Below are 22,602 nucleotides of genomic sequence, written 5' to 3'. Positions count from 1 at the left end.
ACTGACATACATTCTTCGTTTATGTATATAATTTAACGTTTACCCAGGCTGGGTGTTGTATTTGGAAGTGTTGCTATGTATTTTTCATGTCACTATAATATAGTGACATGAAATCACATTACGAAACCATTGTAAATGCTGTATTGAACTGTGGCAGAGCCCTAGAGGCCTACTTACAGAATAAATTTTCAATTTTACTGTACTACTATACGCGTCTTAGTATCACTTTGTACAGGTTTAGTCGGCCACACACGATTAATTTAATATCAACAAGTTTCGGGTAGGATTAAATTTATCTTTTTATCATACTAGCGGGCTCAGCACGGTTCCATTTTTATCGACTATCACTATGCGCGTCCCTTTCGCACTTACATACTTGTTAGAACGTGACAGGCATGGTGACAAGGGATAAAAACGCGACCATGCTAAGCCGCTAGGTATGACAATTAGATAGTGAAAACTGATCTTAATTTTTTTCATTTCAATTTAGATACCATATAACTTAAGAGTCTATGTCAGAATATTTTGAGTATTAATAAAGTTTTCCTTCACTGTTTCTATTTATGGGATTCGAACTCTGAGACTTAGAACTCCCTGGAAAACATATACTCGTTTACTAAAAAAATATCGAAATGTTTCATAACTTCATAAAGTCCGACAATAAGGACTAGAAGTTAAATAAAATGGAATTATAATTAGTAACTTTGTTGTCGGACTAGCATACGTTTAAAGAGAAATATAAACAATCAATAAGTAACAATACAATGCTTACCGACAAAGAGCAGGGCACGGAGTTTAGGGCCCGCGCCAGGTCGATAGGTCCTATGCAGTTCTCAGGCACTTGGTACGGCGGCATCTTCTGACACAGCACTGGATACAGTGGTTCCACAGCGATACTGTGAACCAACAAATGTAGTTAAAGTGTCATTTAGAACTTGCTAACTATGTAAACAAACCGCCATATTGAAACTGTCACTGAATGATGATTTCAGTATGGCGGTTTGTTTACATATTTAGCAAGTTCCATAGAATGACACTTTAGAATAAATGTCACTTCCATGATACTACTGTAGCCACGGAAGTACTTAATTACTAATAATACTTAATTATATCCTCCTAAGGCCCAAGGTCCTACCTATAGTACTTCTTCAGTTAGATGAAAGTTCAATCATATTCAATTTGAAGAGTCGCTTTTGCATTGTTTCGTTCAATTTTCAAACAACGCAATATCAACTCTATTTCCTACTCTGTAGGTTCAAATTTCAGTGGCAAATTTTGGGTTTTTATATTTGTATGGCTGGGCCTTAGGAGGATATGGCTCAATTATGTTCTTATAAACTATGAATTGAAGAATTTAAAAAAAATACGAAATACATCTTTAAATTTTTCATCGTTTTATGGTAAGTTTGTAAGTAAAAAAAAAGTATAGCAAAAAATTACCTGGCATCCGCTTGCATGAAAATCTCCATGTTTAGACAGTTGGCCGCGGAACCCATAACGCAAACAACTTCGCCGTAATCCTGCAACAAAACAAAATTATAAATATGCGAACTCAAGTCGACCCAATTTACATAGACAAAGCGTTTGACAAGGTTGACAACAATATTCCCTAAATTAACTTCCCTGCATTAGAACACACGGATCATTACTCCCATTATTGAAATATTACTATTACAAATCTCTGCAATCGTTCACAACTAGGAAATATTTGCGGTTAATTTACTTTTCAGATCACCTATTCGAAAAGAGCTTTTTCTTCCCCGCTAGGAGGGATCAAAGTGGCACTTTTCTTCCCTGCTAGGAGGGATCAAAGTTGTACTTTTCTGTTCTAGGACGCGATTTTTTCTTTCTTGCATACTATTTTTTTTGGTCAAATAATACATATTTTGGAACATAACAAATTCCTCATAGTTGATGTGAAAAGCAGTATGTGTCACACGGTATCAAAATTATTTCGTCATGGGCGTTAACACTTGAATCCCTCATTACGCTCAGGATTCTACTTTAGAATCAACTCAGGATTCTACTACGTTCGGGATTCTATTCTAGAATCCATCGCTTCATTCAGGATTCAATGTACGCCCTTGACGGAAATATATCATTTTGATCCCATGTAACACAAACTACTAATGTAGTCTCTTTGGTGTTCCACAAGGATGTAGTCTTTCCAATTTTGTTCCTCATACCTAATCAAATCATAAAAGGGTATGCATTCACCTGCATGATCTGTATCATCATTTGTACGGAGCGCGCTGAGCAGTCCGTGAACAACGACACGAGAAGCGGTACGTTGTCAACTTGCTCTATGTGGGGGCGGATGGCGTCGATGCCGCGAGGGAGTTTTGCCTGAAACAATATTTAATGTAAATCTTATTACCAGGACAAAAGTCTTCTGGATTCTTAAAAGTGACTTAAGTTGTTGGTATATGGTTTATACACCATAAGGAGCAAAGTTTTACTATACCTACCAGATAGTAGAATAGAATAGAATAGTATTTATTCGTAAGCGCAAACAATCGAGACAATACATAATAGAAAAGAAAATACAAAATAAGATTAAAGTGCCACGAAATGGCCCCATCTCAGCAGTATCATACACGTTGTAAAATATTGTTTTTTATTAGTGTCCGACCGACTGAAACCGATTTTTTGTCCCGAAACCGAAATTTCGGTCAGACACTATTTTCTATACGCTATCAGGGGCCTCTTGCATAACAAACTACAACTAATACTACAAGCGGAACTCCTTATTTAATAAGTGAAATTAGAAAAGGAGTTACGCTTGTAATATTAGTTGTAGTTTGTTATGCAATAGGCCCCAGGTTTTCAATTTGCAAACGGATTTTATAAGGAAATGAAAAGGATTTTCAAATTACCCAATGGGACTGGTAACTAAATATACATATCCATGGAAATCATCATTATCATGAAGGGGGGTGTAAGTTCAATTTCATGCCGGTGTATTATACAAATTCATACAGTAAATGAGTGCAGTAGTTTCAACAGACAGGATGGGTAACTACTTTTGTTCTCAGACGATTGTGTATTCCACAGTTCACACACAAGTAGGTACTTACAGAACGTAATCAGAAGTAGAGAAAATTATAGCAGCCCTGTAGCAAATCATCTGTAGGTAGGTTGCGAGACTTAAATAAAAAGATTCGAAGCCTAAATACCCAATATTGGGCACGATAATAAGTAATAACTCACCCGTTTTTTTTTAACGCTAACTTAATTAGGTAAAGTTGGTGAAGCAGGACATCAAGCACCTGCCGGCGAGTCTGAGTCGAGCAGCGAGTCTGCTGACGGGTGCTCGCTATACTGCTGGTGTGATGTACTCACACGGTTGCTCATGTCGAAGTTGACGGGCGCCGAGTGGTCGGTCGAGTCAGTGAGGCAGGACAGCGAGCGGCACGCGTCAGCCGGCGAGTCCGAGTCAAAAAGCGAGTCTGCTGACGGGTGCCCGCTATTCTGCTAGTGTGATGTACTCACACGGTTGCTCATGTCGAAGTTGACGGGCGCCGAGTGGTCGGTCGAGTCAGTGAGGCAGGACAGCGAGCGGCACGCGTCCGCCGGCTAGTCCGAGTCGAGAAGCGAGTCTGCTGACGGGTGCTCGCTATACTGCTGGTGTGATGTACTCACACGGTTGCTCATGTCGAAGTTGACGGGCGCCGAGTGGTCGGTCGAGTCAGTGAGGCAGGACAGCGAGCGGCACGCGTCCGCCGGCGAGTCCGAGTCGAGAAGCGAGTCTGCTGACGGATGCGATGTCGCTATACTGCTGCGTTGGAACTGTTTGCGACGGAATGTGATTATTGGGGTTCGTGTGGTTAGTATGGTTTGATGGCAAAATAATAGATCTGTAATTGATTTTCAAGATATATATTTGAATTAACCTCTAGTGTAATGTAATTAACAGATCGATTATTTTGGTTATAGTAATAACAATGAATGATAAATATACAATGTTCTTTTTTGTGGCCTCAGATCTCTCACACTACAGGCCATTATATTCTAGATAATCTCGATATAAAGCATGTTTTATATGCAGAGGTAACTTTTGGAATTAAATATATCTGTGATATGGTTCAGATATTATGTAACTTTTAAGCTTGAATTATAACGGTTTTGAATGATTCACGGTTAGTTTGACTAGAACTAGACTTATATCGACCGGGATATGAACCGTGATTACTTTTTGTTTTGGGTTCATATCCCGGTCCATATAAGTCTAGCTTGAATTCTGTTCTAAATCGTATGTAAGTATATAGGTAGTTAAGTTTTGGAACTTAAGCTTTTAAGAAAAGGTTCAACATTTTATACAGTTTATATAAAATTGCTTTGACATACCTTGAGCCCAGTGTGAGTGGTGATAGAATGCCTGGCTTTTTTGATCTCACTGTCGAATTTGACGGTGCTATGGTCTAGGTTTATAGCTCCAGGTGCCGACATGGATAGTGCCTTTGAAGCTGCCATATTAGTGCTAGTAACATTGATACAGATTAGATTTTATTTAAGCAAATAAAACAGATGAAATGTCCAGGAGTATAGTCTTTATTTCATTGTAATAAGGTATAACCTTTTGAATGCCAGACGGCGAAGAAATATGCCGTGCCCCGGAGCCCATGCGGTCGCGATTATTTAAGCGAAATTGAACTTTACCGAGTCCCGCGTAAGTCCCTATTGCACTGGCGAAGCTGATGGCGGTAGCCGTTGTTGGCGTCCTTGGCATGACTTTCTTGGCGGTCAAAAGGTTAATGAATGGTAAACTTAAGTGTATGTCGTAGTACAAACAGTAGACATTGGATATATATTAATTACATATTTTTCTTTAGCTAATTATTGCGTTATCAAAATATACTTTTCTACTTTTAACTAAACCTCCAAAATATTATTATGGTTAGTGATTAGGTATTTTATGCGCCATTGCTCTCTTATATACCCAATACCTTCAGACTGTAGCATTCCAACATCATATCAATTAAGTATAAACACTGGCTCTGAAATATAGGTTATGAAAACAACTAAAATACTTATGTTAATAAAATGAGTACCTAAAATGTTATCTTGAATAAAAAACAAATAAAATTATTGCACCTATGAAATTCAGGGCGAGTGTTTGTACGTGCTATATAGTCTTATAAATTTATTATTAGTTATTTATTTTATGCATGTCAATTATATTTTATTAAATATCCTATTTAAATATAGTTAAAAAAAAATGCACGAACAGAGGTACCTACGCAAATATCGATTTTGATCTTTATTGTCTACGTAATGCGGTGTACAATGCTATTAGTCATTTCTCGGTTAATTCTATGAATGTCGTGTAGTTAGTCGTGTTAAAATGCCATACAGTCGGACAAAAATAAATGATGCATGCGTCAATAGTCGGACTAAATAGTTTCTACTGAAAGGGGGAAAACAATGTAATAGACATTTATAGAGATTTCGTAAATAGTCTACGGATAAATCAATATATGTAGGGACAATAGTTGGGTAATTTAACTAATTTACTAATTCTACACATATAAGATCAGTTTGGTTTTGAAATGGGGCAAGGGGCAAGGTTGGGCATTAAAAACAGTCTAGTCATGCCGTGCAGTGCTAAATTGAGAGAGTGTACAATCTAATAATACTACCTACTTTAGTTAACAGGATTCAGAACAAATATGAACAATCTAGAAAAAGTAGAAGAGCGTGGAAATATTTTGGCAAAATTCTGCCACTCTTCTGGTATTAATATCAAATAAACACGAACAATGTAATTAAAAGAGATAGACAAAAAGATGTTGACAATTGACTGAGTACTGCGTTTCGTGATCAAGATTCGGATTTAACTAGGATGAATACTAAAATCTTATTCTTCTACTACTGTTAGAGAATAAATCAAATTAACTTCGTTTTTTTTTCAGTGAAGGCCTTCCTAAAGAATGTTTTAGTCACTGCGACAAATGTAACCAATGAAGGCGGTTGTTCTACTCCATTTGAGATAAGTTGCAGTTCTTTTATTTACAAGTTACGTTACGTAACTTAGCTATTTGTATGTAAACAATGTAAACTTAACTATAGTGGGAAAAGCAGTGTAATATTTTTGAAAGGAAAGGAGTACTCGCAGTCAACGATCATCATCATAAAACAAACCTATTATAAAAGCCGAGCCTGACCGCGTCACAAGTGTCGACGGCCCTTTGGAGGGGCCTCGGACGAGCGAGGGTCTGCGACGACAGCGGAGACGCGGTTCGGCTGCAACACGCGGCGCGGTCAACTTCAGGCACGGACAGGGCGATTTAAGGACCAACCCGGTTGATTCTAGTCCAAACTGACATAACTTCTTATATTTTAGGTATATTTTTGTCCGTCCTGGTAGAATGTTCGCGTCATATTGTGGGAAACGCCGGTGTGGGTTTAGTGGGTACGCTCCTCCCCTCTTTTCACAATTGAAAAGAGCTGGGAGGTGAGAGTCCCACATACCCCCCATAATGGGCCCACCTCGAGGCCAGGGGGAAGATGCGTAACGGCATTCCCACATCGACAAAAAAAAAGGTATATTTTTGTTAGCCGTATCTTTTACGTTCATTATGTTTTTAAACTCCATTGCACGATATTAAACTGTACAAATAGCAGACTTAATGCCTTGTAGTTTGCAGAACTACAGACGCATTTTAATAGATGGAAGTTTTAGTGTAGCTTTAGTGTCTGACTTATTAATGACTTAAGTTTTTCTCCGTGAATTTCTAGGAGTCCATAATATTCTTGGGAAAAAATGGGCGCATTATATTTTTAGTAAAATCTGAATCCAATACAGTCAATACAATCCAAAACAAGCAATACAGTTTTATTGTAATTGTCAAGAGTTACAGACACATCCCCTTTTATGGTCATCAGTTTCTTCATAGATTTTAAACTTTATCTAAAAAAGATAATGTTCAAAATAATGTAGGAAATATATTCCCTTTGCTCAATCCAGGGTTAATTTTAAATGGTTAATTGTCATGATTGGTCCGAAAATCCCGCTGTCCGCACATACACTTACTGTAAACTGTAAGAATCATGTCGATGTTATAGTATCGAAGGTTTATGCAGTTTGCACATAGCTTGCATCGCCAAGTAAGCAACACGCTACACATTAGGATTTAACACCTGCAGAAAAAGATTATCATTTTATTTGGCTTTGATCTAAATTGTTTATAATCAATAATAGAAAAACGTGAACGTTTTGTATGTTTTTTTTGTCATTAACAAAACGCTTAGAACTTGCAGATTTTGATCAACTCGAGGTACTCTAAGAAGAGAGTCAGTAAGAGTTGAAAGCTTTTATATGGCATCGAGGATCAAAGCCAAATAAAATAATTAATGAAAAACAACAACGATTAATACACAATCTTCAGTACACACTAAAAAAATAACACACGTAGAAAGTTTAACTAGTAAATTGAACCAAATGAAGGGGTAATACGGTCTAAAATTGTCTGTCGTTGTGTGTTGGATGAAGAATGACAGTTATTCATTGAAAGCCCATTTGTTAGAGCACAAACTTGATCATATGTTTAAGCATATTTGCCTGTAAGCCTCCTTTGAGATAGAAAAAGCTTTCTTATGACATTAGTATCACTAAATATATTTCTTTGACTCTAAAAACTATATAACTGATGCACCAATGAACAACGGTTACATTTTGACACTAACCCCTATTACAATCTCATGAGAGTCCAAAATGCAAAGTCCCTAGTTAAACCCCTTAGTTAGAGTCTTGCTTATGAATTAAGGTACTCGCTGTTCTCAAAACAACCTAAAGTCCGCTTTAGTGATTCTATCCCAGCTATAGTTCGATCATTTCAAATATTCTCTATCATCGCTTCTCCTTTTTGCTATTAACGAAGAGATATTGTATGATCTAATAAAAACCTAATCATAAACACGTATGCAGTGATTCCAATAACAACCCTATCATAAACTCATAGTCTATTTTACCTCGGCGTCTCCCCGCTGATCAGCGATATGTGGCAATTCCACCCGGATTCCAGGCCCATCTTCTCGCTAAATACTCTGGAACGTAGTTCGTTCTCTTTACTGAAGTGTACGAAGCGGATGCAGGCCCGTTCGAGCCGCTCGATTAGCTCCACCATGTCGGATTGGGCCTGGTATTGCATGGTTACCATGCCTATGAATACCTGTGAAGTACGGATAGTATTAGAGATCGAATTGGTTTGATGCGAGTAGATTTACGTAATAAATTGTTACGCAGCAACGTGAAATCCAATTTAGAAAAACGCGTCTCTTCGTACTTCGTAGTAATTAAAGTATTTTTTTATTATTATTTAGAAAACCAAACAGTCATATAAACATATAAACATAACGTAATGACCATTATGAGAAAGGAAATCCATACTAATATTACAAAGGCGAAAGTGTGTGTGTCTGTCTGTTACCTCTTCACGCTTAAATTTAGTTAAAAATTGGTAGGTATAGGATAGTTTTTATGTCGGAAATCATCCCTGAAGAGAGTGCAAAGGGGGGGTGGAATTGAAAGAGTTAATGAATTGCCTAATAATTGAAGTAAGCAATGCGCGAATTGAATTTGCTATTAGCATTATCCAGGCGCTATACCTACTTTAGCTGCTGTCACTAATTCCACGCAGACGAAGTCGCGGGCAAAAGCTAGTAATATATAAATAAAAGTTTCACTAGTATATAATAGTAATACTGAATATGACTTAATCTAAACTTCATGTACATAATTATGGAGCCTACCTGGTTGCATTGCATGTCGAAATATCCATCAGCATCAATCACGTCGTCATCTGTCACCTCGTTGAATAATAACGAATCTGAAAAAAAAATTAGGTATATTCTTAAGGGGCCCACTGATTACCAGTCCGCCTGCAGTCTCTGGCCTTATCGGGCGGCCTGCCGTCCTAGACCAATAACGTCCACAAACATAAGCGATTATTGCCGGCCGGCAATGGTCTGCTGCCACCTCTGCGACTACAGACGAGTCGTCAGTTTCCCACCGTACGGCCGCCCGCCGGCAATAGTCTGATATAATTTTGACAGGTCCCTACAAATTGACAGTTCGCCGGACGATATCAGCCTGTCAGTTGATCGCAAAAGGCCACACATTAACAGTTCTACTTCAGATTTTGGACTGACGGCTATTCGAACTACGGCTCGTCGATTCCGGTCAGCGTCGACAGATATCTGCCGGACAGTCCGTGGCCTGCAGGCCAATTTACACACACATTATCAGATAGCCGGCCGGTGGCCTGTTGGCCGTAATCTGCTGTCAGTCGAGAGCCTTCAGTTTCATGTTTTTCAACTAGTTTAATTTTTTCATCAAAATGGACAGTCGACGTCAAAGATAATGTTTACACTTTTGGACCTTATTCCTTTGTAATAAGGCAAAAAATGTAAACATATTTTTGACTACTATAGTGAAACCTGGTTAAAAGGGGATATTACTGCAATGTTCTGCCGCCAGAGTGCAGCACTACCGACTCAGTAAATTCATAGACTAACTTATACATACTGTGCCTTAAACCGTTTTTTGACAAGTTTTCACAGACAATAAAATATGACATTGATGCATCAAGGCGGTTTGTTAACAAGGGCCTACCGGTAAACGCGAAAATCGAAATTTAGTTATCTGCCTCTTTATCGCTCGAATATGCAAGAGTGATAGAGAGATTAGATAACGAAATTTCGATTTTCTTGTTTCGCGGTAGGCCATGTGATTGACGTGACGTGTGATGTGTCAATGTGGTTTTGTTTACTGTATGTGCCACAAAGGTGCCACCTACGCACTAGGTTGTTGTCGAATACAATGGCTCGCTTTTCGTATAGGTATACTTGCGAATGATTACATCGAGGATGAATGTGTCACTGAGTTTCATAGGATACTTTCCCAAAACACAAATTACCATCCCCGCGACGTACTTTTGATGCAGGCTATGCATCTAATCGAGTCCGTTCCCGCCGAAGAAGAATTAATGATATGTTAAATATGTAGTAAAAACTACAAGGGTTGCGAAACTATAAGGGTTCCTATAGGGTAGTTGAATACGGAATCCTAAAAACAGGCAAACAACCTCTGTAAAATATAACGATGCGAGCGGAACACTAAATGCCTCGAGCTATCTCGGGCTTGGCCAAATTATTTATTACAAGGTATCAAACAAAAAAATCATTCGGGTAACGGCCAAGTAGACCTAATATTATGTAGAAAAGGTTTAAAAGAGTAGAATGAATATAACAAAAACATAACAGTAAAGTATTTTCATTTCTTTCAATTTGGTATACATAGATAGTACCTAAATGTAAGTAAAAGTAAAGTATGTTGAATCCACCGCTTGCAGCTTGTGACTCCATATCCTTTTTTTGTAATAATTGTCACATATTACGAGAATTTCGGGTAGGTAATATCGCCACGCCACGCTCTGTAACTCCGAACACAGTTTGCTCCAGATATTCTCTTAACTTAAAACGGAATGAATTAATGATGTCATAATTCGGATCCCACTTGTAGCTGAAGAATTTCAAGCGTAGGTCTTATCTCTTGTCTAAGCAGGTACCTCCATACTTGCGCTAGTGTTTCTACCACGTGTCTTTATAGCGGAATCAAATCGCACAATAGCTATAGTCTTTTCATTGCTAGCTGCCGTGAACGCCATCGAAGGTATACCTCCCGGCTTGCTCCCGGCGTTGTCTTGAGAACTATTAAAATTTTAACCAGTGTTATATTGGGACGCTAATTTCCCTATTTGAATCTTTCAATGTTTGCTCCTTTTTTACTCGGTTACTTACTCTTCCAGCAATCAATAATCAAGTCTGTATTTTCAAATATATAAGCCATGCAAATACAATAATAACATGTCACATTTAAAATTAATAGAGAAAAAAATAAGGTTTATGTTATAATTCTCTCTATGACATTTATTTTTGACTGACAGTAAACAACAGTTGCGAGGTAACAACATGATAAATAAAGAAAAGTCTTGACAAACTAGATACTATGCAACCTTCGCATTGTTGTATTCATGCCTTAAAATTAAAATGATGCCTATGAACCAACTATGAACTCTAACTACTAGAATTAAAGTTGAATTTTACTAACGTACATATCTGTTTTTTTTTACTGATTCTATTTCAATTTGACAGAAGCCCTACCGTATTTAAGGTTAATAAGGTCTACTGGCCTTAAAATTGTGTATGAAATTACAAGCAAATATCAGCGTCATAAATTAAGTATTGGATCCGTGATGTTCGAAGACAAAAAGTCGTATGCTTATTTTAGGGACTATGAACTCTTAAGTACTAGGAATAAAGTAGAATTTACTAATGCTGTAACGTGTGTCGATCGCCGGCCGGCTACCTCATGATGTGTGTTAGACTGGACTCTAGGCCACGGACCGTCCGGCGGATATCTGTCGGCGCTGACTGGAATCGTCAGGCGGCCACACACTATCGGTTCGTGTAAGTCGTCAGGCCGAAAACTGACAGAGAACTGTTTAGTGTGTGGCCTTTTGCGGTCAACTGACAGGCTGATATCGTCCGGCGGACTGGTAATCAGTGGGCCCCTTTAAGCTTTAGAACTGTTTCGAAAAATGATAAGTAACTAATATAAGTAACAGAAACAGGCGAGTCGGCGAGAATTGAGTTCTTTTGACGTCCCACCAATTGGTCACAAGAGACTTATACTACTAATATAAAGGTTTGCCAGACTATACCTACTTGACTAGGTCCTTAAAAATATCCTACTCACCGGTGGAGTGAAAGTGTAAGGCGGGAGCATCTGCCCACTGTTGGGAATGGGGCGCATACAACTGCCGACTGTCTGCCGGTAGTTCCAGGTACATGCGTGACAAGGATGGCGAGATGCCGCGGGTCAACGGTCTGAAGTCCAAAAAAGATATAGAATCAGTATTGACTTTTTTACATATCGATTGCGATTGTGATGTCATATTTTAAAGATGCAATCCCAAAATATCAGTTTTTTGGGTTTCAGAAGGTTCTTTAAACGTCTGTCCAGACGTGGCGAATACCCACCTTATTCATAAACGTTTACTAAAGTTGACAACCCGATAATAATCGTTTGTCCCTTTCCATCATACCAATACGTCGGAAAGGGACAAACGATTATTATCGGCTTGTCAATTTTAGTAAACGTTTATGAATAAGGGGGTACGTCGTTAGCGTGCCTTTCGCGAACCGCTCGGACACAATACGCAAACTTTGTTGCTATGTAGAAGTAACAACGCATTCGAGCATTTAGTGATCTCTTCACGCAATAGCACCGTATAAGAAGTGGAGGCACCAGGTAAAGGTGAATATCCTAGTTTCCAGCCTAATATCAATAGTTGACTTGACAGCCCGTTTATGACTTATATTGCTTGTAAAGTGTCATTCTATGGAACTTGCTAACTATGTAAACAAAAGTCACTAGTAAATTCATCATTCAAGAACAATTTCAATATGCCGGTTTGTTTACATAGTTGGCAATTTCCATAAAATAACACCTTAAACTATGATTGAATTTGGAAACTGTTGGGACAGTATCCCACACTGGGACAAGATTGTTTACTAACTTATATGCAAAAGCAGTACAGTAGGCCGTGAGCGAATTGCGCTGGTAGAAATCAATGATCTTCTTGCGGTCAGACGGCGAGATTGGCGTCAAGTCCCGCCCATTCCAGTAATCCACGCACGAGTCTAGTATAATGTCTGCTGTGCCCTGTAAAGAAACAGATATGTAATTGTTGGTACTGACTGAATTGATGACTGTTTGCTACCTAAATATAAATAGTATAATAGAGCCTGGTTTTCTTTGACTGAAACACCTTGTAAACTTGTGGATGGTAGGCAGCAGGACGATAAATACAAATTACAAACAGGGGGGCACATTATCATTTTATCATTAGTCATTATCAGCAGGTAGTAATTTTAGCGCAGCATGCAATATCGGTTTGTTTTGTTTTAACTGCCCTCCGCTGTTTTCATACATTGTAGCACCTCAAGAAAATATCTTCATACATTTTCTCAGAAATTTGTAGCACAGCCCTTAGTTCCCACACAGACGTGTAGACACACCCTCATACACACGTCTGTGAACCCCCTAATCTTCATACACTCACCATTCATCACATTCACTCTAACCCAATCACTCAATCACCTCACGTGCGCCACACTGGCAGTCCGATTCTGAGATGCAACGCACGCGACCTTACGACATTATTTTCAGTGAGTAATCCCTTCTTTAGTTATTCGTGTAATCACAGGAGCCCTTCTGACCATCCCCGGTTACAAATTGAAATTGGCAAAAATACGCTGGAACTCACTTGTGTAAGCATCTGCAGCTGATTGGCCTGATCCTTGACGACGACTGCGAGCATGTGTGGAAGGGGCACCTTGACGCGCGTGCTCAGGTGCAGGGAGCGCACGAAACGCGTCTCACGACGTATAGTGTCCGCTTGCTGTGAAAACGAGTACCAAAGTAAATCCAGGTCTAAATCTAAACTTCAGCTAGACTTCAATGGAACATACCTAACATTGAATAATAATGGGTTTTAAAGTAAATGACCAAAGATGCTTCCTTGTGGAATATTTTTCTTGCTTTCGGTAAGTAATCCATCTACTTTTTTTACGTTATCAATTCTATCGTTGCTTCAGAAATTAAGAAGGCAGCTCCTAACAAGAGGTATAAAAAAATCGGGCAAGTGCGAGTCGGACTCGCGCACGAAAGGTTCCGTACCATATAAAAAAAAAAAAAAAAAAAACAAAAAAAAAGCAAAAAAAAAACGGTCACCCATCCAAGTACTGACCACTCCCGACGTTGCTTAACTTTGGTCAAAAATCACGTTTGTTGTATGGGAGCCCCATTTAAATCTTTATTTTATTCTGTTTTTAGTATTTGTTGTTATAGCGGCAACAGAAATACATCATCTGTGAAAATTTCAACTGTCTAGCTATCACGGTTCGTGAGATACAGCCTGGTGACAGACGGACGGACGGACGGACGGACGGACAGCGAAGTCTTAGTAATAGGGTCCCGTTTTACCCTTTGGGTACGGAACCCTAAAAATGCTTCTTACTCCGATTCATTTATTGATTCCAAGAAAGTATAGTATTGATACTGTGTCAAACGCTTACACCAAGTCCAAAGCTTTAAACACTTACTAAATGCCTGAAGATTGGTAGACACTCTTGGATGGTGTAGGATTCCTCCACAGACTCAGTGAATCCTATTTGCTTCGCCAATTCGCAGAGACAACGGCGGTTAGTTACCGGTACTAGATCCTCGCTGGAAGAAGATGGCTATTTATGATAAGATTCATTACAATATAATAGTTTTAGTGACACATCCTTAATCTACACTATACAAACATTATCTTAACTAGACCAGCGCGTGCGCAAACGCAAAAACGGTGGCTCAAATGTTGACTGACAGCTTCCTTGTACTACGAATTACGCAACTACAGCCTTCGCCGAACTACTGAAGGCATTATTGCGTACGAGAGATAGGGACAGAGATATATACAGAGATAATAATCATGTAACTCTAACGGTAAGATGTAACAGTTTCACAATGTTTGTAATCGTACACACCTGTACTGCGCCTCGCACGTGAGATGCGAACAGAAGTGCGCGTAAGTGTGCCTGGGAGCGGGCGCGCACGTGTTGAGCAAGGCGGCGAGCCCCAGCGGCTTCAGCCGCGCCAGGTGCTGCCGCCAGCGCTGGTCGTCGAACTCCACGCTGAACGGCGCGTTCTGGTCGTGGGTCAGGTCTAGAACCTGGGAACAAAGTATTGATCCGTTAGAGCGGTTTCACATTGTCCGATCCGATATCGGATGTCGGAAAGTAATATGTAAGATATATGTGTTTCTCTGTATTTATATATGCATTTAATAAATCATTATTACTAAAAAACGATAAATAACGCAAAAAAGGCGGACTTAATGCCAATGGCACTCTCCTTCGTCTGTTTTTGTCATAGGCGCCTTCCGACATCCGATATTGGAAAGGCGCCTCCGATAAATTTAGCCATGTCGTCGCACCCCCGTCAGCTGTAGGCATAATGTTTATTGTAGTGTGCGTGACCGCTAAAGATGGCGCCCGGGCCCGTCCCGCGCGGCCTTACTACGGGGATGTGAGATCCGATATCCGATATCGGATGTAGGATCTGGAGGAGGAATGTGAAAACGCTCTTATTCAACAATGAGTTTTTCGAATCATTAAGAAATCACCGAGACACATCTAAAGGAAATTTCTATAAACCTTGATGTCAATCCCGTGTTACAAAACCGAAAGTACAATGTTACTAAGTACTAACGATGAGGACTAAAAGAAACAATCTTAATATGGAAATGATTTCTCGGTGATTGTGAGTTTGACTCACTAATATTTGGCATAACCCCCTGTAAAGCTAGTCAAGTTGTATTAAGCCATGACATTAATGTCATACAAACAATAATTAGTATGAATGTTTTAGCTTTCTTAATTTTAGGATGTAACCAAAACGTGACGCAATCGCGTTTTGTACACATATTTAATTACACAAACGAGTCTACAAACGACAAAGAAACAACACAACAACAACAAACAAGCGGGTCGGAATTTAAGGTAAAAACAATGAAATTATATCGCGGTAGACCCGTCTGTGTAATTAAATATGTGACGCAACCGCTTGATCAAACGCTTAAACGCTATTGTACCACAAAGAAGTTCAATAATGTGTCTTCATAGATACCTATCTATGAAGATACATATAATGAGATCACCTCAACAATGGTGGACGGTTCGTTTTGTTTCGGCTCCTGCTCGAGGTTGGTCTGGCTCTGTCGCATGGAGCCCGCCAGACTGGTCTTGCTGGACGCGGCGGACGCGGAGTTTGAGAGATATATAATAATGAAATCACCTCTACGATGGTGGACGGTTCGTTCGGTTTCGGCTCCTGCTCGAGGTTGGTCTGGCTCTGTCGCATGGAGCCCGCCAGGCTGGTCTTGCTGGACGCGGCGGACGCGGAGTTTGAGTTGCGCAGGAAGAACACCTTTTCCGCTGTGGGATTAGGCCAGGATAGAATGCCTTTCTTGTCCACGCAGCATAGGGCCTGCAATTAAAAAAATATCTTCATAAGTAACATTAAAATTAAGATGTTTTTACTATAATTTAGCAACATGTCTATTACACGATATAAAGCCGTTGAACAATATCTTCCAGTGGTGATTTACTAACTTGTCCCGTAATAGGTTACGTTAATCATTAACCAGGTGCGAAGTTTAAATCCGAATAACAAAAATTATGAGGACGAAGAAGTTTATTTTTCCAGTCTGCTTTGGAAGTTAACTCATACCTATTACTATAGTGAAGCGTCAATGGTGTGGATTATATATCAATTTAAAAAAATACCTTCAAGATGCTAAAGAGTCTATCGATAAGGGTAGCTGACTTATTTATTAAGGGGATTTCCACAGTATATTTTCCCCTAAGAGTTTAGACTGTTTAGAATCAAACTTACCGACAAAGACCCCAACACATGCACAATATTCGCTGTCCGAACAACCATGTCCTCTTTCCCCGTCAGGATATTATAGAACGTCTTCCACAGAGACTTAAGACTCTCTGGCTTTAAGTTGGATTCGCTGAGCGCTTTAATGAGGGGGTCACTGGCATCCTCTGATATCGAGCAGGATTTCGTACGGACGTACTTTTGACGGGTCTCAGAGAGCAGTTTAAACCTGTAAGAAGGAAAGTTTAGATATTTTTATATTTTTTAAGATACCAAGATGACTACATAGCGTTTCAGGACAACTCTAAGAAAATTATGACTTTAAAACATATATGTAGTTATAAATAGCAGACTCTTTTACAAAGAGTGAAGTCTAATAAAAAATCTTGCCTTGAATCTGTCGATCTAGCATGAGTTGCGTTCTCGCGCGCGACTCCATACATCTAGCGCGACTTCAAGTATGAACTCGAGCGCGAGAAAGCAACTTATGCTAGACCACCTGAACGACTTAATACGGTATAGGGTAACTTCGAATATCAACAGTTAGCATTTGACAATTCACTTGCCACAAAACATATGGCGGAGTATTATATTCCAAGTGCCAATCAAGTTTGGATTTAGATTTTTTCTAGGGCTTTATACTTGTTCTACAATTAATAACTCTTTGAAAGAACGACAATGAAGTATAAGTGATGAGCAGGGATCGTTAATTTTCCAGCAATTTTGGTGCAGCGTTGTTGGTTAAAAGCATCTGTATGCCCTCCTCTAGGTGGAATAGATAATTAGGGTTAATAACAGTAATATAAGCTTAAGCAATCCTCTCCCTAGAAAAAAATTGAAGAAATTCCTTTATTATTACTGTGCTGCACCAAAATTGCTGGAAAATTAACGATGATTGGTGATGAGCACTGACCGTGCCATCCCGTAGCAGTTGAGAGCGACCCACACGACGGGGAATATGATCTGCAAGAGCGGCAGCGACGCCGCCACCGTTTGCAAAAAGTACACCTGAAGAGAAACGGGAAACAATTAACCTTGTACTCTATACTCTAACGATTTGTTACGTAAATAAGGATCATTGGAAAAAGAGGGGTCGTTAAAATAGTATAGTATAAAGTGCCTATTCTTGCGGTAGACACTCGTCGGTCGCTAGGCACTGTCCTAACGTGGTTATCATTATCACACTGACGTTGCGTGACGTGCGTTGAGGGCGTTGAGGCTGAAGCATGTGGTGTGTGGGCGATAGAGCTCTATGCAACTATATAGCGATGTCCCATTCGAATACCGGAGCAGCTGAAAGTCACCTAACGTGTGTTTAACAATGAAGGATTTATTGTAGGAAGTATTTGCCGCAGTCCTGTGCCCTGCCCGCCATGATTTTTACCCTTGTTCAAAAATAGGTCTTACCTCTGTCCAGTGCGTGACGCCGGGCAGTTGGTACACGTGACGCACGAATGACGCCACCACAACCAGGAGGATCACAAGGGGCAGTGCTATGCCTTCCATGATTTTTACTGTGCACTGGAAAAGTCAAACTCTCATGTAAATGACTTCTAGGGCTAAACATGGACTTCATTCACGTGACAATGTTCACGATGACGCGCCGGGACACGATAGGCGTGGTGTTCAAAGGGTTAAGTAGAACAAATGCCTCTATTAAATGCCAGGGTTATGATACTGATTTCAAATTTTGGCGTCGAAACTACTACAATGAAGATTCACATCGTGTAATTAACAATACATAAATAATGCATCAATAAACGTACCAGGTACCTCTGTTTTTCAAAGACGGTGCGTGGCCGACACGTGGCCTGCTCCAAAGCCAGGCGAAGGTTCTTCAGAAAGGGCGTCTCGCACATTCGGTACGAGCGGTTCTGGTGCGGCTCACGTACGCGTGGCGTGCTGAAGTTCTCCTTGTACTGGAATACAGACTTTATTAATATCGTATTAGAGATCAAATTGAATCTTTACTGAATACTGTTAATTATTTTGGTATTGGAACGAAGGAAGAGAAGTCACGATAGTTGTGATATAAGTAGTAGCCTAGTAAGGCCCAATGTGTATTACAATGTACACTCCGTTTCAACCTACAGAAAAAAAAACATTTTTCCGTTTAAGAAAACGGGAAATCGTATTAAATGTGAAAAAAAAACGACATAATTAGAACCTTACATAAACCAAATAAAGTGGCAATTCTTATGTTTCATTGCTTTTTAAAACATACAAAATTGAATAATTTTACGGTTTAGACTCACTTGTTTGTAGTCACTCGCGCGACATGTTTCGGAGAGCATGAGCATGAGCTCTCCGAAACATGTCGCGCGAGTGACTAAAAACAAGTGAGTCTTAACCGTAAAATTATTCAATGTTAGTATGTCTCACAACAGTTTAAATTCGAAAACATACAAAATTCATCCCAATTTACTATACAACACGGTTGAAATAAAAATAGTAAAATTTTTAATGGTGGGCCTCAACACTAATCATGACGGTATGCAAACTTCATGTTACAAGCATCTATGTATTTATTTTCACTAGTTGAACGGTGAGAGTTGTTGAACAGAATTTTACCTGTGAGCTAGGCTGAAAGGTCTGTCCAAAGAACAGCTCCGGGTCATCAGGGTCCAGCCCGCGGCAGTGCCCCGGCACCTCCTGCCCGGGCCTTAGCATCACAACATCGCCCTCCACCAGCAGCGACCATGGGAGATTCACCACCATACCTTTGTAAATCATGGAAGAATACTTGTTCATATGATTTGAAGGCGGTCTGGTAGTGAGGCCGCGGACTGGACGCAAGCGTCTCACGAGCGGCAAACCAAGGCCAGTCTTAGTCGAGCGCAATGTATGAATGCGTGACATTTGCATCTAGTCCGCGGCTTAAGAGGGCAGCTGAGCGACGAGCAGAGGTTTATAGATTGAGCTACATATCAATGCTCCTACAGAAAAAAACAAGTCGGGACATTTAGGATGAGAACTCTAAAATGGCCTCTAAATTTCGATTAAGAATGTGAAAAGGTCTTTATTTACAAAACTGTTTTCAAGATGTTAAACAAAGATCAAGTGCGGGTAATTCTAAAAACTCGCACAGCTCGTAAAGTCTCGACGGACGTAATTTCAAGTTTAAACATTCACGTCATTCACGGTTAAGTCTCGTTTTAGTCACCCTGTGTGAAAATCGTGGATATTGTGCAGATCTTTAAGAATATTATTTTACATAAGTAAATGTGCCCTTACTACTTGCAATACTCAGGTAGGTACGACATTACCAGAGGGGACGTGTTGCCTCCCTGTCACACTTACCTACGAATTTACATGTGCAACAGAGAGGCAACACGTCGAACGTAGTTCGCGGTAGGCCCACAGTATAGCAGTGCGAAGTTAGACAGTAAGCAGAATCTTTTTCGAATTGGTGCGTACGTGAAGGAACGTGCCAGATCACAAAGACAGAAATTGCCATGGTCAGTAATTCAGTATTGTTTACCATCTCTGTAAGTCCACTGCAGTATGACGCACGGAGAGAATGGGGCACACAAGTGGGGGTAGTGCCCTTCCTTCCAGATTGACCTATCTATGGCATCATCCAGTGTTTCTGTTAACATAAAAAAGATTATTTTATCATTGTGTTTTTCAGGGAAAAGAAGGTTCTCTTTCCCTTCATCTGAACATAAGGTTCATTTTCTTTGTTCTTAAAAATGATGCATGTATTTAATGTACAATTTTAAAAGGATCTATTTTAATAATATTTTATTAGGATTATTGAACAATTTTAACAAATCAATATGTCCATTTTGATAAAAATTTAATATTACATAAAATCAAGATATTTTTGATAACCTTTGTTGATAAAAAAACTTATCTCTTACCATTGACTTTAATCTACTCGTTGATAACTAAAGTACTGTGTTATAGTTGATTTTATGGACTTTTTTCTTTATTGTCAGTCTGATTACAAAGATACACATTTGAAAATTATCCTAAACTTTTACGCTAACATTCAATACATAACATAACTTTAAATTGGTTTAAAATGTATACTCACCTAGAACTTTCTTAACTCTATGAGGTATTTCATTTCTATATAAATATTCTTCATTAAGTGCTACCAAAAAGTTAATTATCAGTATCACAAAAAGGAACAGAGCCTCCAATAGTAAATAGCCATCTGCTTTCACATAGTCTCCAAGAAAAAATGTCAAAATAAGGCAAATTATATATAGTAATGTGATTGTGTATGCTACGCCGGACAACAACACCTTCTCCGAAGAAAAAGATATAATATTTTTGATAAATCCATATCTGAAATAAAAAAGAGTACATATTATATTTGAATATCAATATATTTAACTATATCTTTATCTTTATATTTATATTTAATGTAGTGACATCAGTGACCAACAGGGATCTAATAACCCAACACTTCAATTTGTATCCAAGAAAATAAGGGTAGGGAACTGATCTCCTAATACGGCACCACTGTGCAGCTACTGGACAGTGTTGCCACATTAAGAAATCGGCTTACTACCCTTATTATCATGGTACTTCTTTACATATTTGTTTTAGTTAGACCAACACATAAATAAATTGATATAAGTAACTTAGATTACTTATCATCATCATCATCATTTCAGCCTATATACGTCCCACTGCTGGGCACAGGCCTCCTCTCATGCGCGAGAGGGCTTGGGCTATAGTCCCCACGCTAGCCCAATGCGGATTGGGGACTTCACATACACCTTTGAATTTCTTCGCAGATGTATGCAGGTTTCCTCACGATGTTTTCCTTCACCGAAAAGCTAGTGGTAAATATCAAATGATATTTCGTACATAAGTTCCGAAAAACTCATTTGTACGAGCCAGGATTTGAACCCGCGACCTCCGGATTGAAAGTCGGACGTCATATCCACTCGGCCACCACCGCTCTCGTATTACTTATACATAATTTTAATAAAAGAGTGTTGATTACTTCACAAGAATCTCAAACACACAATGATAGATGAATTATACTATCAACAAATGGCCATTAGCAAATATCCAATACAGTTCATGGGATCTGCCGATGTTTTGATAAGGCAGAGTATTCTATTTTTGTAACAAAACATTTTCAAAATTAACCTGTTAATATAGAAACGTGAGGGTAGCTACGCAGCGACTATGGGTGTTATAGATGTTATGTAAACACGTACCCGGTCTGATTATTCTGTTTGTGCTCCTCGATAACACTACGGATTCCATCTCGGAGTTGAACGAGAGCCGCTTTGGTTGAATACCCTAATGTTTGCCGGGTATCCATGTTATTATTATATTGTTACGAATTCACATGTTTATTATCACTCTAGTAATTAACATAATACTAATTTAGTTATAATCATTAAGTCCCATAATCCATATAATTAAAATTAGATTATTTATAGGTACTGCGATTGCGATACAAATAAATCTCAGCTGACTGACAATGTTACGTTCTGAAACTTTTCTGTGTTGTTGTTATTTGTGACGAATTTAATTTATTTTTTAAAATGATGCAATATAAATGAAAAAAAGAAACATTTTTTTACGTTACTCAGCGTTTTTCTATTAAATCAAGAAACAAATTAAGTTCATGCCATGATTGAATTCAAATATTTAAACGTGACCCTGGCTGAAAGCACAACTTCAGACCAATTCGTTTAGAAATATTTGAGAAGTTTAGAGATATGTATATTAAAAAGCGTTTGTGATCAATTTGTGATGCTAACCCAAAGAATATAATACTCACTATAATGCTAACTAGATCCATATGCGAAGAAATTCAGCTAAATAACTATACCAGAGGGGCTACCGCGAAAACCGATATTCGCAAATTGCGGGGATCTTTCTCTTTTACTCCAATGAAGGCGTAATAAGAGTGACAGAGAAAAATGCCCGCAATTTGCGAACTTCGATTTTCGCGGTTACAGCCAGATTTATATCATTCTAGGGCAGTAACCATAGAGTCTGTGCGGAAAGAGAAGAGTCGTGGAATGTATGGGGCCCAATGGCCCAATACATTCCACGATCTTCTCTTTCCGCACAGACTCTATGTACTAATGTTAAAAAAGATTCTAGTTATCTTATATATATATATA

At 39.0% G+C, this 22,602-nt stretch overlaps 1 protein-coding gene across 1 annotated transcript in view; it reads right to left on the bottom strand.

Moving 5' to 3' along the window:
- The window catches only part of LOC134791371 (transmembrane protein 94), a 32,408-nt gene extending 10,483 nt beyond the window's left edge, over nt 1-21,925 (bottom strand). The window contains exons 1-22 of the mRNA XM_063762382.1: nt 21,682-21,925; nt 20,538-20,794; nt 19,980-20,087; nt 19,070-19,218; nt 18,265-18,417; nt 17,906-18,019; nt 17,412-17,506; nt 16,508-16,727; nt 15,908-16,099; nt 14,599-14,783; nt 14,170-14,293; nt 13,332-13,466; nt 12,582-12,727; nt 11,759-11,889; nt 8,752-8,828; nt 7,972-8,171; nt 6,142-6,243; nt 4,348-4,480; nt 3,643-3,789; nt 2,218-2,346; nt 1,441-1,520; nt 773-896 (exon numbers count right to left, since the gene is read on the bottom strand). Of these exons, the coding sequence (XP_063618452.1) occupies nt 773-896; nt 1,441-1,520; nt 2,218-2,346; nt 3,643-3,789; nt 4,348-4,480; nt 6,142-6,243; nt 7,972-8,171; nt 8,752-8,828; nt 11,759-11,889; nt 12,582-12,727; nt 13,332-13,466; nt 14,170-14,293; nt 14,599-14,783; nt 15,908-16,099; nt 16,508-16,727; nt 17,412-17,506; nt 17,906-18,019; nt 18,265-18,417; nt 19,070-19,218; nt 19,980-20,087; nt 20,538-20,794; nt 21,682-21,788 (3,108 nt within the window). The 5' untranslated portion in view covers nt 21,789-21,925. The remainder of the gene's footprint in view (nt 1-772; nt 897-1,440; nt 1,521-2,217; nt 2,347-3,642; nt 3,790-4,347; nt 4,481-6,141; nt 6,244-7,971; nt 8,172-8,751; nt 8,829-11,758; nt 11,890-12,581; nt 12,728-13,331; nt 13,467-14,169; nt 14,294-14,598; nt 14,784-15,907; nt 16,100-16,507; nt 16,728-17,411; nt 17,507-17,905; nt 18,020-18,264; nt 18,418-19,069; nt 19,219-19,979; nt 20,088-20,537; nt 20,795-21,681) is intronic.
- Between the last annotated feature and the right edge of the window lie 677 nt (nt 21,926-22,602).

The sequence above is a fragment of the Cydia splendana genome, chromosome 6 (genome assembly GCF_910591565.1).
Source record: "Cydia splendana chromosome 6, ilCydSple1.2, whole genome shotgun sequence".
Classification (NCBI taxonomy): domain Eukaryota; kingdom Metazoa; phylum Arthropoda; class Insecta; order Lepidoptera; family Tortricidae; genus Cydia; species Cydia splendana.
This window is presented reverse-complemented; position numbering and strand designations above follow the sequence as displayed.